This window comes from Chrysemys picta, chromosome 1 (assembly GCF_011386835.1).
Source record: "Chrysemys picta bellii isolate R12L10 chromosome 1, ASM1138683v2, whole genome shotgun sequence".
In the NCBI taxonomy this organism is placed as follows: Eukaryota; Metazoa; Chordata; order Testudines; family Emydidae; genus Chrysemys; species Chrysemys picta.
Window position 1 is genome coordinate 105,481,993 of NC_088791.1, and position 16,227 is coordinate 105,498,219.

The window sequence follows — 16,227 nt, forward strand, 5'->3', positions numbered from 1 at the left end:
CTGAGTATTATCCTGAAAATCCCATGAGCTTAATTTCTGGTACTGTATGTCAAATACATTACAATGCTTTCATAATATCATAGATAGAGCTGGTTGGAATTTTTCAAATGGAATTTTTTTTATAGGAAAAAAAAGCCGTTTTTAAGACACAAAATGCAAAAATTGACTTTTACGATTATTTTTGTTTTTGTTAGATTTTTTGCAATGTTTTAATTAAAATATTACCAGTTTTAGCTGAAATTGTTACCTAAATAATTATCTAAATTGGCTTACAGTAAATGAAAAATTTCAATAATGTTTCAAAAATGCTTTTGATATGCATTTTTTTAATCAAAATTTTTGAAAAATTTCCAAAACAGGTCTATTTTGAACCATGTGAAACAGAAACAACTTTGAAAGTATGATTTTTTTTATACTGATTTTTTTTAAGCATATTGTTAACCTGCTCTAGTTATAGGGGAAGATGATGTAGACTAAAAATGAAAGATAGACAATGCCCTGCTTCCTATCCCATACATACTTGCCAGTCACAGAATTCCACAACTACAACAGCATCACTCAATTTATGGCAGTTGCCATTGTTAAAAGGAATCCGAGATCAACAACCTCCATAAATATTTTAATAGGGTTCCCTAGATTCTCACTGCTCCTAAACTTTAGGAATTTAGCACTTTGAGTTACAACTGGAAATATTTTGTAAATCTTTCCTTGCCTTGGTAAATAATTTATTTTGATATCTGTCCCGCTTACAATTGCCTTTAAAGAAACCTCCCCAAACCTTCAAAATCCAATAATATATTGATCATATAATGCAGTTCTCTATCAATGCTCCTTCATCTGGTAATACATATATTCCTGATTATAAATTAACAGTTACAGGATGAATTTTTCCCAATAGGATTCATGGGGGAAAATCCTGGTGCCACTGAAGTCAATGGGAATCTTGCCATTAACTTGAATGGGGTCAGAATTTTACCCCATGTGTCTGACACTGATTCTTGCACAGAAGTGGGTAATACGTCAAAGATTTGCAGTGGCAGCCCTTTAGAAAAGGCTTTTAGTTTTCCCTGATTTGGATGAGTTTTGCAAAACGTCATTAAATACAAATTTGTTGGGGTTCTTTTTTCAGTGAGTTTTAGTACATTCCAGTTAACACAGCAGAAGGTAAAATAAGACAAAATCGCATTGATCCATTATTCTTGACCGGTTTTACCAAAAGTGATGACAATTTCTTACATCTCTACTAGTTTATGGTGTCCCAAGTAATAAGAGAAAGTGCACACTCAGATGAAGGCCATTGAGTTGAATGTTAGTTTGTTTCTACTAGTCTAGAGAGTATGAAATTTGCCCCAATGCAGAGGCTATCCCAAGATCTGCACATCTCTTTAATCCCATTTTATGGGATGTTAGTGGTGCTTGTTCCTCTGTCCTGGGGTCAATTTTAACTAAAATAATTAGAATTTAGGTGACTTTTTCCATCTTGTCAAAGTTCAATGGTGAAACAAGGACGCAAGACTCCAGATGAACAGCATTGGAAGGGAATTAGTTAAATAAGTCAACTGGACTGAAGAACTCAAGGACTTAAATGTACAGGAAGCTTAAAATTTCTTCAAATTAGTTTTACAAAAACGATCTGAAATTTGCATCTGGAGAAAGGGGGGAAAAACCTTGTATGGATGGACTCCAAACCCAGCTGGATGAATAACCACCTCAAAAAGGTTGTTAGGCATAAGCAGAGAGCCTATATGGAATGGAAAAAGGGGCTGATCAGCAAAGAAAGCTACGTTGTGGAGGTTAGAAAATGCAGGAATAAAGTGAGAATTACTAAAAGTCAGGCTGACTTAGCTCTTGCCAAAAAAATTAAATAATAGGTAAAAAAGAGAGTAAGGAAGCATGAGGTTCGGGTGCTATTCAGAGGGATAGGAAGGAGATTAAAGACAATCTAGATATGGCCCAAAAACTAAATGAATACTTTCCCTCAGATTTCAGTAACAATGGTAATATGGAACATGCACATGAATACACTGTGAGTGATAGAAATGAGTATATAGAAATGGAAATTGCCACATCAGAGGTGGAAGAAAAACTTAAATCTCAAATTTTGGGGATCAGATAATTCCATCCCAGAATACTGAAAGAACCAGCACATGATTGCTAGTCCAGTAACAAGGATTAATACCTCTATCTATTTATGGATAGTACCATATGACTAGATAATAGCTGACATCATACCTATATTTAAGAAAGGGTAAAAATGTGATCCGAACAATTACAGACCTGTTAGTCTGACCTCAGTAGAATGCCAGGCTTTAGAGCAAATTGTGAAGAAAAGAATAATTTCAATTCATGGAGGTAAAGGGAAAGTAATGCAATGTGGGTTTACTAAAGGTAGATCATGCTGCAGTAACCTGATTTCCTTCTTTGAGAAAAGAACTGATTTTTTTTTATAAGGGAAGAGCAGTAGATCTAATGTTTTTGGACTTCAGTAAAGCGTTTGACATGGTAACACATGGGAAATTATTAGTCAAATTAGGGAAGATGGAGATCAGTACAAACATTGTAAAGTGACTAAGGAATTGGCTAAAGGGGAGAATTGCAAGGGATTGTGCTGAAAGGTGACTTATCAGACTGCAGAGAATTCTTCAAAGGTTAGTCTTGGGACTATTCTTTGTCAAAATTTGTATTAATGACCTTGGCACCAAAAGCAGGAGCGCGCTAATTAAATTTGCTGATGATATGAAGTTGGGAGGCATAGTCAACGCAGAGGAGGATTGGAATTTTACACAGGAAAATCTGGATGGCCTTGAAGACTGGAGTGACTGAAATGGGATGAAATTCAATAGTACACAGTGCAAGGTCATATAGTTAGGGTCTAATAATCAGAATTTCTGATACAAGCTGGTGGCTCATCAGTTTGGAAATGACTGAGGAGGAAAGAGACCTGGGTGTGTGGGTCAATCACAGGATGAGTATGAGCCACCAGTATGGTGCGGCTCTGAAAGGCAAATGCAATCCTAGGATGTATTAGGTGAGGCATTTCCAGTAGAGATAGAGAAGTATTAATGCCCTTGTACAAGGCATTCGTAAGACTTCATTTGGAATTCTATGTACAATTCCAGTCACCTGTATTCAAGAAAGATGGATTTAAACTGGAAGAGGTGGAGAGAAGAGCTAGTAGGGGGGATATAGGTTCTATCTTAGGAGAGCAGACTGGAAGATCTTGGTTTGTTTAGTCTTGTAAAAAGAAGGCTGAGAGGGGATATGATTGCTCTCTTTAAATATATTATGGGGGTAAATACCAAAGAGGGTGAAGAGCTATTTAAGCTAAAGGACAATGTTGGCAGAAGAACAAATGAGTATAAACTGGCCACGAACAAATTAAAGGTGGAAATTAGAAAAAGGTTTCCAACCATCAGAGGAAGAAGGATCTGGAACAGCCTCCCAATAGGAATTGTGGCGGCAAACAACGTAATTAGTTTAGAGAGAGATCTGGACAAATTTATGAGTGCCATTGTACAATGGGGTTGCTTGTGATATGGGAGGAGGGCTTAATAGCCCTGGGGCGCACTCTGGTTTTGTACCTAAAGCTCATACTTCAGGGTTTCAGACAAAGGTCAGGAAGGGATCCCTTCCTCCCCCATTGTATTCTGGGAGTTTTTTAATCTTCTTCCTCTGAAGCATCAGAGATGGCTACAGGTGGAGATGGGACATTGGATAGGGTGTTGAGTTGGTATCAAGCAGTCTCTCCTTCATGAGCATGGCTGGATGGTTCTTGCTTACATGTGCTGGGTCTAACTGATCATCATATATGGGGTCAGGAAGAAATTTCCCCCCAGATCAGGTTGGCAGTGACTTTGGGGGGCCTGGGAGTTTGCCTTCCTCTGCTGCGTGTGGGTGTGGGATACTTGTTAAGATTATCTGGGTATATCTCACTTAATCATTTCCCTGTCATTGTAGGGACCTTAAGCACTGGTGCACCTCGATCCCTCCTAATATTTGACTGGAACATAATAGTCTAGTCTCCTGTGGGTCTCATTTACTTTGGTCCCATTTCCATTGCTGGTTTTAGTGGGCAGGTGCTGGGTGGTGGTAGCAGCCTGCGATATACAGGAGGTCAGACTAGATGATCTAGTGGTCCCTTCTGGCTTTAAACTCTATGATGCTGTTTCCTGTTCCAACATAAGGACATAAGAATGGTCATACTGGGTCAGACCAATGATCCATCTAGCCCAGTATCCTGTCTTCCAACAATGGCCAATGCCAGGGAATGAATAGAACAGGCAGTCATTGAGTGATCCATTCCCTGTTGTCCACTCCCAGCTTCTGGCAATCAGACTAGGGCAGTGGTCTCCAACCTTTTTAAGCACAAGATCACTTTTTGAATTTAAGTGCAACCCAGGATCTATCTCAAAGAAAATGTAGAAATAACAGTAATCACACAAACCCAAACACCCTTGCTCCACCCCTTCCCCGAGGCTCTGCCCCTTCCCCACTCCTTCTCCGAGGCCCTGCCCCATTCACTTCCTCCCTCCCTCCCTCCCTCTGTTGCTCACTCTCTCCCACCCTCACTCACTTTCACCGGGCTGGGACAGGGGGTTGGGGTGTGGGAGGGGGTGCGGGCTCTGGGCTGGGGCTGAGGGGTTTGGAGTGTGGGAGGGGCTCAGGGCTGAGCCTGGGGCAGGGGAGTTGGGTGCAGGAGGGGGTTCAGGGTGCGGGTTCTGGGAGGAAGTTTGGGTGCAGGAGGGGGCTCAGGCCTGGGGAAGGAGGTTGGGGTGCAGGAGGGGATGCGGGGTGCTGGCTCTGGGAGGGGTCTCAGGGTTTGGGCAATGGGTTGGGGTGCAGGGTGCAGGCTCTGGAAAGGGGCTGGGGCAGGGGGTTGGGGTACAGGAGGAGGTACAGGGTGCAGGCTCTGGGACAGATTGGGGTATGGGAGGGAGCTCAGGACTGGGGGTCGGGGTGCAGGAGGAGATGTGGGGTGTGGGCTCTGGGAGGGAGTTGGATGCAGGGGGGGGGCCCAGGACTGAGGCAGGGGGTTGGGAACAGGAAGGGGTTCAGGGCTGGGGCAGTGGGTTGGGGTGCCAGAGCGGTTTGGGGTGCAGGCTCCAGCTGGGCACTGCTTACCTCAGGCAGTTCTGGGGGGTGGCGCAGTGGGGCTAAGGCAGGCTCCTTGCCTGCCCTGGCATGTTTGGCAGCGGCTTCTGGGGCAGGAGGGGCAGGTGGCTCTGTGCACTCCTCCCGTCCACAGGCACCACCCCTGCTGCTCCCATTGTCCACAGTTCCCAATCCCAATGGGAGCTGCAAGGGCGGTGCCCACAGGCGAGGACAGTACGCGAGAACCCTGCACCCACAAGGGGCTGCAAGAATGTGCTGGCTGCTTCCTGGAGCGGTGCGGGGCCAGAGCAGGCAGGAAGCCTGCCTTAGCCCCGCTGTGCCGCCAGACTGTTAGTGGCCGATCTCCTAGTTTGGCTACAGGAGGGTTGGCAACCCTAGACTGAAACTGAGATCAACTGTCAGAAGCTCCATGATCAACCAGTCAATCGCAATCTACCGGTTGGTGACCACTGGACTAGTGAAACCCAGAGCATGGGATTTCATACCTGACCATCTTGGTTAATAGCCATTGATAGACCTATCCTCCATGAACTCTAATTCTGTTTTGAACCCTGTTATAGTTTTGGCCTTCACAACATCCCATGGCAACAAGTTCCACTGTTTACCCCTTTTTCCTGAGCATTTATGAATATGTTGAACAGTATTGGTCCCAGTACAGACCTCTGGAGGACACCACTATTTACCTCTATCCATTCTGAAAACTGATCATTTATTCCTACTAGGGCTGTCAAGCGATTAAAAAAAGTAATCACGATTAATTGCATGATGAAAAAAATTAATCACGATTAATTGTGTGATTAATCACACTGTTAAACAATAATGGAATGCCATTTATTTAAATATTTTGGATGTTTTCTACATTGTCAAATATATTGATTTCAATTACAACACAGAAAACAAAGTGTACAGTGCTCACTTTATATTTATTTTTGATTACAAGTATTTGCACTGTAAAAAAATAAATAAATCGTATTTTTCAGTTCACCTAATACAAGTACTGTAGCGCAATCTCTTTATCATGAAAGTTGAACTTACAAATGTAGAATTTATGAACAAAAAATACTGCCTTCAAAAATAAAACAATGTAAAATTTTAGAGCCTGCAAGTCCACTCAGTCCTACTTCTGGTTCAGCCAATGGCTCAGACAAACAAGTTTGTTTACATTTGGGGAGATAATGCTGCCCTCTTCTTCTTTACAATGTCACCTGAAAGTGAGAACAGGTGTTCTCATGGCACTGTTGTAGCTGGCATCGCAAGATATTTATGTGCCAGATGCGCTGAAGACTCATATGTTCCTTCATGCTTCAACCACCATTCCAGGGGACATGCGTCCATGCTGATGATGGGGTCTGCTCGATAACAATCCAAAGCAGTGCGGACCGACACATGTTCATTTTCATTATCTGAGTCAGATGCCACCAACAGAAGGTTGATTTTCTTTTTTGGTGGTTTGGGTTCTGTAGTTTCCGCATGGGAGTGTTGCTCTTTTAAGACTTCTGAAAGCATGCTCCACACCCTGTCCCGGTCAGATTTTGGACGGCATTTCAGATTCTTAATCCTTGGGTCGAGTGCTGTAGCTATCTTTAGAAATCTCACATTGGTACCTTCTTTGCATTCTGTCAACTCTGCAGTGAAAGTGTTCTTAAAATGAACAATGTGCTGGGTCATCATCTGATACTGCTATAATATGAAATATATGGCAGAATGTGGGTAAAACAGAGCAGGGGACATACAGTTCTCCCCTAAGGAGTTCAGTCACAAATTTAATTAAAGCATTATTTTTTTTATGAGCATCATCAGCATGGAAGCATGTCCTCTGAAATGGTGGTCAAAGCATGAAGGGGCATACGAATGTTTAGCATATCTGGCACGTAAATACCTTGTATGGCCAGCTACAAAAGTGCCATGCAAATGCCTGTTCTCACTTTTGGGTGACATTGTAAATAAGAAGAGGGCAGCATTATCTCCTGTAAAAGTAAACAAACTTGTTTGTCTTAGTGATTGGTTGAACAAGAAGTAGGACTGAGTGGACTTGTAGGCTTTGAAGTTTTACATTGCTTTGATTTTGAGTGCAGTTATATAACAAAATAATTCTACATTTGTAAGTTGCACTTTTACGACAAAGAGACTGCACTACAGTACTTATGAGGTTAATTGAAAAATATTATTTCTTTTGTTTATCATTTTTACAGTGCAAATATTTGTAATAAAAATAATATACACTTTGATTTCAATTACAACACAGAATACTATATATGAAAATGTAGAAAAAATCCAAAATGTTTAATAAATTTAAATTGATATTCTATTGTTTAGCAGTGTGATTAAAACTGTGACTAATCGTGATGAATTTTTTTGAGTTAATCTCGTGATTTAACTGCGATTAATCGACAGCCCTATTCCTACCTTTGTTTCCTGTCTTCTAACCCATTACTGATCCATGAGAGGACCTTCCTTCTAATCCCATGACAGCTTACTTTGCTTAAGTGCCTTTAGTGAGGGACTTTCTGAAAGTCCAATTACACTGTATCCACTGGATCACCTTTATCCACAGGTTTGCAGACCTCCTCAAAGAATGCTAATAGGTTGGTAAGGCATGATTTCCCTTTACAGAAACCATGTTGACTTTTCCCTACCAAACTGTGTTTATCTATGTGTCTAATAATTCTGTTCTTTACGATAGTTTCAACCAATTTCCCTGGTATTGAAGTTAGGCTTACTGGCCTGTAATTGCCAGGATCACCTCTGAAGCCTTTTAAAAAAAAATTGGTATCACATTAGCTATCCTCCTGAAGTTGATTTAAATGATACGTTGCAGAACTACTACCTGTGGTATGTAATTTCATATTGCAGTTCCTTCAGAACTCTTGGGTGACTACAATCTGGTCCTGGTGACTTATTACTGTTTAATTTATCAGTTTGTTCCAAAACCTTCTCTATTGACACTTCAGTCTGGGACAGTTCCTCAGATTTCTCACCTAAAAAGAATGGCTCAGGTGTGGGACTCTCCCTCACATCCTCTGCAGTGATGACTGATGCAAAGAATTCAGTTGGTTTCTCCGCAATGGCCTTATCTTCCTTGAGTGCTCCTTTAGTACCTCGATCATCCAGTGCCCCATCTATTGTTAGCCGGCTTCCTGCTTCTGATGTACTTACATTTTTTTTGCTGTTAGTTTTTGAGTCTTTGGCTACTTGCTCCTCAAATTCTTTGTTTGGCCTTTCTAATTATACTTTTACTGACTTGCCAGAGTTTATGCTACTTTCTATTTATGTATAATGGTATAATTTTACAACACTTAAATGAAGCTGCTGCTCTTTCATTTTGGGATGGAGATCAATTGGATCTATAATAAGGAAGCCCAACCCCTCTGCCTTTATAATGGACAGTTGAGAGATATGTTTAATTATGTTTCACTTTGACGGCCAGTCTAAGTTTCTCAGACGTGCGTCTTCCCCTTGTTAGTATCATCTTCCATGTTTATCATTTAACCCAGTGGTTCTCAACCTGTGGCCCAATCAGCACACAGCTGTGGCCCATGTGATATCTTTAGGACTGTAACTAGTGTGGGGTGGGAGGGGCATCTGCCCCAGATGCAGAGCTGGTAGCGGGATGCAAAAACGGGGCAGCGCAGGATTGGGCCCACCATCAGCCGCTTCCTGGCAGGGTCAGATCCAGTTGCGTCAGCTTCCGCCTCCCGGCAGGATCATGCCCAGCAGCATTGACGGGAGGCCCGGGTGCTCAGTGCACACTACCCTGCAGGATCACGGGTCCAGTGACCTCAACTGGAGCAGGATCCCTCGCACTAGGACTGCAGCAGCAGGCGGGCAGGGTGGGCTGCACAGCTGAGCTAGGTGCAGCCAAGGTAGGAGACTAGTGGCCATGGGGGAAGGGTGTGCAGGGGGATTAGAGGATTGGGCCAAAAGAAATCTGATGAAGTTCAACAAGGACAAGTGCAGAGTCCTGCACTTAGGACAGAAGAATCCAATGCACTCCCACAGATTAGGGACTGAATGGCTAGGCAGCAGTTCTGCAGAAAAGGACCTAGGGGTTACAGTGGACAAGAAGCTGGATATGAGTCAACAGTGTGCCCTTGTTGCCAAGAAGGCTAACGGCATTTTGGGCTGTATAAATAGGGGCATTGACTGCAGATCGAGGGACATGATCATTCCCCTCTATTTGACATTGGTGAGGCCTCATCTGGAGTACTGTGTCCAGTTTTGGGCCCCACACTACAAGAAGGATGTGTGAAAATTGGAAAGAGTCCAGCAGAGGGCAACAAAAATGATTAGGGGGCTGGAGCACATGACTTATGAGGAGAGGCTGAGGGAACTTGGATTGTTTAGTCTGCATAAGAGAAGAATGAGGGGGGATTTGATAGCGGCTTTCAACTACCTGAAAGGGGGTTCCAAAGAGGATGGATCTCGACTGTTATCAGTGGTACCTGATGATAGAACAAGGAGTAATGGTCTCAAGTTGCAGTGGGAGAGGTTTAGGTTGGCTATTAGGAAAATCTTTTTCACTAGGAGAGTGGTGAAGCACTGGAATGGGTTATCTAGGGAGGTGGTGGAATCTCCTTCCTTAGGCCTGGTCTACACTGGGTGGGAGGAGGAATCAATCTAAGATCTATTCTAAGAGAATAACGTAGCTGAAGTCGATGTATCTTAGATTGACTTAAATTGACTTACTTCACGTCCTCGTGGCACGGGATTGATGGCCGCCACTCCCCCGTCGACTCTGCTTCCGCCTCTCGCTACCGATCCGGCGGGTAGTGTAGACATACCCTTAGAGGTGTTTAAGGTCAGGCTTGACAAAGCCCTGGCTGGGATGATTTAGTTGAGGATTGGTCCTGCTTTGAGCAGGGGGTTGGAGTAGATGACAACCTGAGGTTCCTTCCAACCCTGATAGTCTATGATTCTATGTAGGTGATTTGCAGAATGTGTATGTAAAATTTTTACACTGTAGCATTTTGCATCCTGTAAGACCAGGCATTAAGAATTACAATTTTGTGTTGCTACTACTGACACATTTTGAAATAAGATGGGATTATAAAGAGCTCTCATTTTGCTACAGGAAATTTGACTCTTCTTTTTATGTGGCGATGCAAACCTGAGGTCCATTGGTAACTTCAGTTTAAATGCATCATTTCTTTTTCCACCTCTCCCATCATCCTCTCCCTTTTATTCTCTCTCAGTATTCCCCCCATTACTTCTTTATTCTCTCTGCATCCCCTTTTCTCCCACTTCTTCCCTTTTCCTTCCCCACAACCATTTGGTTCAACCATTTGGTTCATCCTTTCTTTTTGTTTCCAATCTGTTTAATATTTTCAGTTTTCTGAAAGCGCCTCTTGGCCTGTACTCTACTCTGCCCTCAGAAACAGGGAATGTAGCTGATCCTTTTTGAGGCACTGCTAGTCTGGCCAGGATTTGTGGGTGGGTAAGTGGGAATGGCCTGATGAAGAGGTAGAAAAATCTATTTACTCATTCAGGGTGAGTCCCAACATTTCTCATGTGAATGGTCTGCAGAATCTAAGTTTTCATTTAAGCACTCCTAGCTATCTTCGAGACACCACTGACTTTCTGAGGAAATTACAATCCTTTGGTGATCTTCCAGAAAACACCATCCTGGTCACTACGGATGTAGAAGCCCTCTACGCCAACATTCCACACAAAGATGGACTACAAGCTGTCAGGAACAGTATCCTCGATAATGTCACAGCAAGCCTGGTGACTGAACTTTGTGACATTGTTCTCACCCACAACTATTTCACATTGGGGACAATGTATACCTTCAAGTCAGCGGCACTGCTATGGTGTACCCGCATGGCCTGACAGTATGCCAATTTTTTTATGGCTGACTTAGAACAACGCTTCCTCAACTCTCGTCCCCTAATGCCCCTACTCTACTTGTGCTACACTGATGACATTTTCATCACCTGGACCCATGGAAAAGAAGCCGTTGAGGAATTCCACCATGATTTCAACAATTTCCATCCCACCATCAACCTCAGCCTGGACCAGTCCACACAAGAGATCCACTTTCTGAACACTACAGTGCTAATAAGCGATGGTCACATAAACACCACCCTATACCAGAAACCTGCTGACCGCTATACTTACCTACATGCCTCCAGCTTTCATCCAGACCACACCACACGATCCATTGTCTACAGCCAAACTCTAAGATACAACCGCATTTGCTCCATCCCCTCAGACAGAGACAAACACCTACAAGATCTCTATCAAGTATTCTTACAACTACAATACCCACCTGCTGAAGTGAAGATTGACAGAGCCAGAAGAGTACCCAGAAGTCACCTACTACAGGACAGACCCAACAAAGAAAGTAACAGAACGCCACTAGCCATCACCTTCAGTCCCCAACTAAAACCTCTCCAGCGCATCATCAAGGATCTACAACCTATCCTGAAGGACAATCCCTCACTCTCACAGATCTTGGGAGACAGGCCAGTCCTCGCTTACAGACAGCCCCCCAACCTGAAGCAAATACTCACCAGCAACCACACACCACACAACAAAAACACTAACCCAGGAACCTATCCTTGCAACAAAGCCCGTTGCCAATTCTGTCCACATATCTATTCAGGGGACACCATCATAGGACCTAATCACATCAGCCACACTATCAGAGGCTCGTTCACCTGCACATCTACCAATGTGATATATGCCATCATGTGCCAGCAATGCCCCTCTGCCATGTACATTGGCCAAACCGGACAGTTTCTACGCAAAAGAATAAATGGACACAAATCAGACGTCAAGAATTATAGCATTCAAAAACCAGTCGGAGAACACTTCAACCTTCCTACTCATTTGATTACAGACCTCAAAGTTGCAATACTCCAACAAAAAAACTTCAAAAACAGACTCCAATGAGAAACTGCAGAATTGGAATTAATTTGCAAACTTGACACCATTAAATTAGGCTTGAATAAAAACTGGGAGTGGATGGGTCATTACACAAAGTAAAACCTATTTCCCCATGCTAATATTCCCCCTACTGTTACTCACACCTTCTTGTCAAATGTTGGAAATGGGCCATCCTGATTATCACTTCAAAAGTTTTTTTTCTCCTACTGAGAATAGCCCACCTTAACTGATTACTCTCTTTATAATTAGTATGGCAACACCCATTTTTTCATGTCCTCTGTGTATATATATCTTCCTACTGTATTCTCCACTGCATGCATCTGATGAAGTGCGTTTTAGCCCACAAAAGCTTATGCTCAGATACATTTGTTAGTCTCTAAGGTGCCACAAGTACTCCTCGTTCTTTTTATTTAAAAAGGAATAAACCTGGGATTTTCATAGAGCCCTGAAGGAGTTTGATGCCCAGCTTCCATTGACTTTAAAACCACCAGCTGAGGCCAGCCTCTGGTTGCAAAGGTAACGTTGCTCATGAAAAGCAAGGTTAAACTGATGCAGTGCTGCCTTTTAAGAGGGGGAGGGCAAGGAAAGAAGAGACGCTGAACAGACAGCCACAACATGGTGAAGAAAAGACTGTTTAGAGACATGGGGAGGCAAGACGTGGATTGTTTGGGCAGGTGCACGCAGACACATGCTCTTTAACATCAAGGTGAATCTCTTTGTTGGGACACTGGATTTTTAGTTGAGCTAGTATGTTTTGGAAAAAGGGATTTTGCAGAGCTGGTCTAATACAATATAGGGGAACAGTTCTCACTCATTATATTACCATACACATTGTCAACATTTACAGCCACCTCTGATTTCTGTTTACATTCCTATACAATATTGATTTTTTTCCCTATTTGTTTGCTTTGCTTTTAATGGCAGATTAATTTCCGGTGCAAACCAACTTTCCGAGAGGGGGGCTCCAGATCTCCAAGAGAAGTAAGTAATTTATGACTAACCATTGCTCCTCTTTATGATTTGTGGAGTAGGAACAGTGCTTTTAGACTCACTGGAGCCTTAGAAAGAGAACTGGCCCCCTTTGGGACACATTCTCTTCTTCACAATGAATATAAAAGGAATTCTAGACAAATAGCCACATTAGTTACATCAACAACATCAATTTATTTTCTTTCCATATTCCCTCATCCGTTCTCTTTTTTTTTTCTCCCCGATCATCCTTTTTTCATATTTTCTTACTCAGGGCTGGCTCCAGCTTTTTTGCCCCACGCGGCGAAAAAAAAAGATAAAGCCGTGATCGGCGGCACTCCGGTGGCAGCTCTACTGTGCCGCTTCATTCTTCGGTGGCAATTCGACGGCCAGTCCTTCCCTCCAAGAGGGACTGAGGGACCTGCTGCCGAATTGCTGCCGAAGACCCGGACGTGCCGCCCCTTTCCAGTGGCTGCCCCAAGCACCTGTTTCCTGCCCTGGTGCCTGGAGCCGGCCCTGCTCTTACTTATATTTCATATTCTTCCTTTCTTATTTCCTGTCTTTCAACCAGTCTTTCTGATTTTACTATCGCTGCATCTCTCCATTATTTCTTTCCTTTCTTTCACCCTCTTTCCCCTCACTTTGCCAATAGCATTTTCAGTGTTTCAAGTCTCTTGTTAGCTTCCAGAATTAAAAATGACAAAACCTCAAGAAATGCAAAAGTTAATTCCAACTGCAGTCTGAATTTGGCCACATTACAGATGTTGCATGTTTTACAGTATTTAAGCATGTATTTAATGACATAAACCCTAAGGAATATATTTAAGAAGAATAAACAGGCACAGAAAAAAGCACATGTGCAGCAAAGTAGAGTCATTATAGTTGAAACTTATTTCCTGTCTTCATGTCAGGCTTTCACATTTTATTTCCTAGATGTTTAGATTTTTTTTTAAATAAAGAAAAGGAAGGAAAAAAGTTGAGCTGTTTTGCTAGTGTAATATCCCAGCTTCATTGATAAGCCAGATAGTATTAGTTGTTAAAAGGAAGTCTGAGAGTTCAGGAAAAGATTTTAAAGTGTAGGGTAGAGGGTACGGTATAAATTATGGGCTAGACTGAGAGTTTATTCTTAATCCATAGCAAGGGACAGTGCATAGTTGTGCTGTCCCAGGAGCAGATCTGGTGACTCTTAGGAAGGGTTGGCAGGATTTTATTATTATTTTTTTAATTATTTTGACCTTTAATATTGATGTTTATTTTTAAGTGTCTTTTTATTTTTATCTACTTAAATGTTCACAGTTGCACAAAATCATGGATTTTCAGCATTTTTTATTTTTATCAATTTAAATTTTCATAGTTGGGGAAATTATGGGGGCATCAGACAATAATTATTTAATAACAATAAATGTCGAGATTCAAAAAGTTAAAGCTTTATAACGGTTAAAGCACAAATTGTCAACATCATGTGTCAAAATGTGCGAAACGACGAACAGCTTTAAATCAAACTGCAATAAGATCTCAAGCAGCATATTTCTTTGCCTATGTCGATTACTATCGATGGAAATATTTTTCGTCGGTTTGTGTGTGTACAGTGCAATCGATGTTTATCAACACTGACCAATAAAAATTGAAACCTTCCAAGCCTGCTCTGAGGCTACATCTACACTTGGTGCTAGGGGTGCGATCTGCAGCTTGCACAGATGTACGGCGGCTCTCACTGAGCTAGTATGCTAAAAGTAGTAGTGTATTACTAGCTGCCCTCAGTACAAACCCTCCCGGACCCCTTGGGTACACACTTAAGATGTTACTGTGCTGCCACTTGCTGCTGCCCATGCTATTGTGGCTACACTACATTTTTTAGAATGCTAACTTGGGGAGAGCTAGCATAAATATGTCTCTGCTAGCTGGGAGTCACACCCTTCCAAGTGTAGATGTAGCCAAGTGCAAGCCTGCTGGGGAGCATGGGTACATATACTGGTTGCTAGCCCATCTACACCACTATTGTTACCCCTGTTAACTACATTAGAGCTAGCAGGGGTATGCCTACTCAGGCTAAAGTCATCCCTTCACTTGCAGTGTAGACAGGGCCGGCGCTTCCACTAGGTGACCCTAGGTGGTTGCCTAGGGCGACAGGAATTGGGGGTTGGCATTTTGCCGCCTTTGGCGGAAATTTGGTGGCGCGGGGTCCTTCCGCTCCGGGTCTTCGGCGGCAATTCTGCAGTGGGTCCTTCACTCGCTCTGGGACCTGCCCCCGAAGACACGGAGCGGAAGGACCCCCGCCGCCGAATGCTCAGAGGAGGAGTGCTGCCGCCTAGGGTGGCAAAAACCCTGGCGCCATTCCTGAGTATAGATATAATCTTAGAGTTACAAGCATGTCTCTGGCTCTTCCCTTTCTCCAAGGGGAAGAAAACTGCTACTAGTCTGTACCAGATGCAGATTACATCCCCTTCCACATTAGCTCAGCTCTGCTGGCTGGTGTATTGTGGGGAAAAAGTCAAGGCAACATGCATGGAAAGGGAGGAAGCAGCCCTGCAGATGCTGCTCTCCTTCCCTCCGTGCTGTGATCCATGTGTGGGTAGCCCATGTCGGGGAGTAAAGGAACGCCTTACACCTCCTTGTTCCCCTGTGTGGACCTGTAGGACAACCTATGTTCTTGCCTTATAAGACCAAACCCAGCTCCCACTGAACTCATTGATGAACTTCTCCTCCCATTGACTTCAATGGGGAGTAGAAGTGGGCCCTATGCCATAGGTAAACATAGTGTTTTAAGGACACTTCTTCTCCCTGGGATGATATTGTAATTGTCTTTGCTGGACTGTACTCTGTTCTTTTTGTATGAGAGTAGCAGGGGGGGTTGTTCTGTCCAGATTCCAATTTGGGTAATGAATGCTGTCTACCTAGATTCCTCCTGCACTTTCAGTTGTGTATGGTGTTTTCATTTTCCAATATAAACTGTTGGGTAGTACTGCTGCTTAATGGCTGCCATGTTTTGCTCCAAAAGTGACTGCAGTTCAGTCATGGCTGAAGTAATTCTTGTGTATATATATGGCTGGAAAGTGATCAGGAATGAAAGGTGCTCTGTAAAGGTAAGATGCTATCATTTATTAATGTTTTCATTTTGTCCCTTTCCTGCAGAACTTTGTCCGACATCACTGGGTGCATAGGCGGAGGCAGGAAGGAAAGTGTAAGCAGTGTGGAAAGGTAAGTGGTATATGTACATCATAATGATTACGCCAGGATTTTCTAAACACTGATAGATTC

The 16,227-nt window shown here is 43.0% G+C and overlaps 1 protein-coding gene across 5 annotated transcripts in view; it reads left to right on the plus strand.

Annotated features, from left to right (window-relative positions):
* Positions 1–16,227, plus strand: part of DGKI (diacylglycerol kinase iota) — a 287,790-nt gene that overhangs the window by 117,653 nt on the left and 153,910 nt on the right. For all 5 annotated transcript variants that reach the window (XR_010592257.1, XM_008171112.4, XM_065565893.1 and 2 more), the window contains exons 5-6: positions 12,925–12,981; positions 16,102–16,167. Coding sequence is in view for 4 of the 5 variants with exons in the window: in XM_008171112.4 (XP_008169334.2) it covers positions 12,925–12,981; positions 16,102–16,167 (123 nt within the window). In the remaining variant the exon portion in view is untranslated. The remainder of the gene's footprint in view (positions 1–12,924; positions 12,982–16,101; positions 16,168–16,227) is intronic.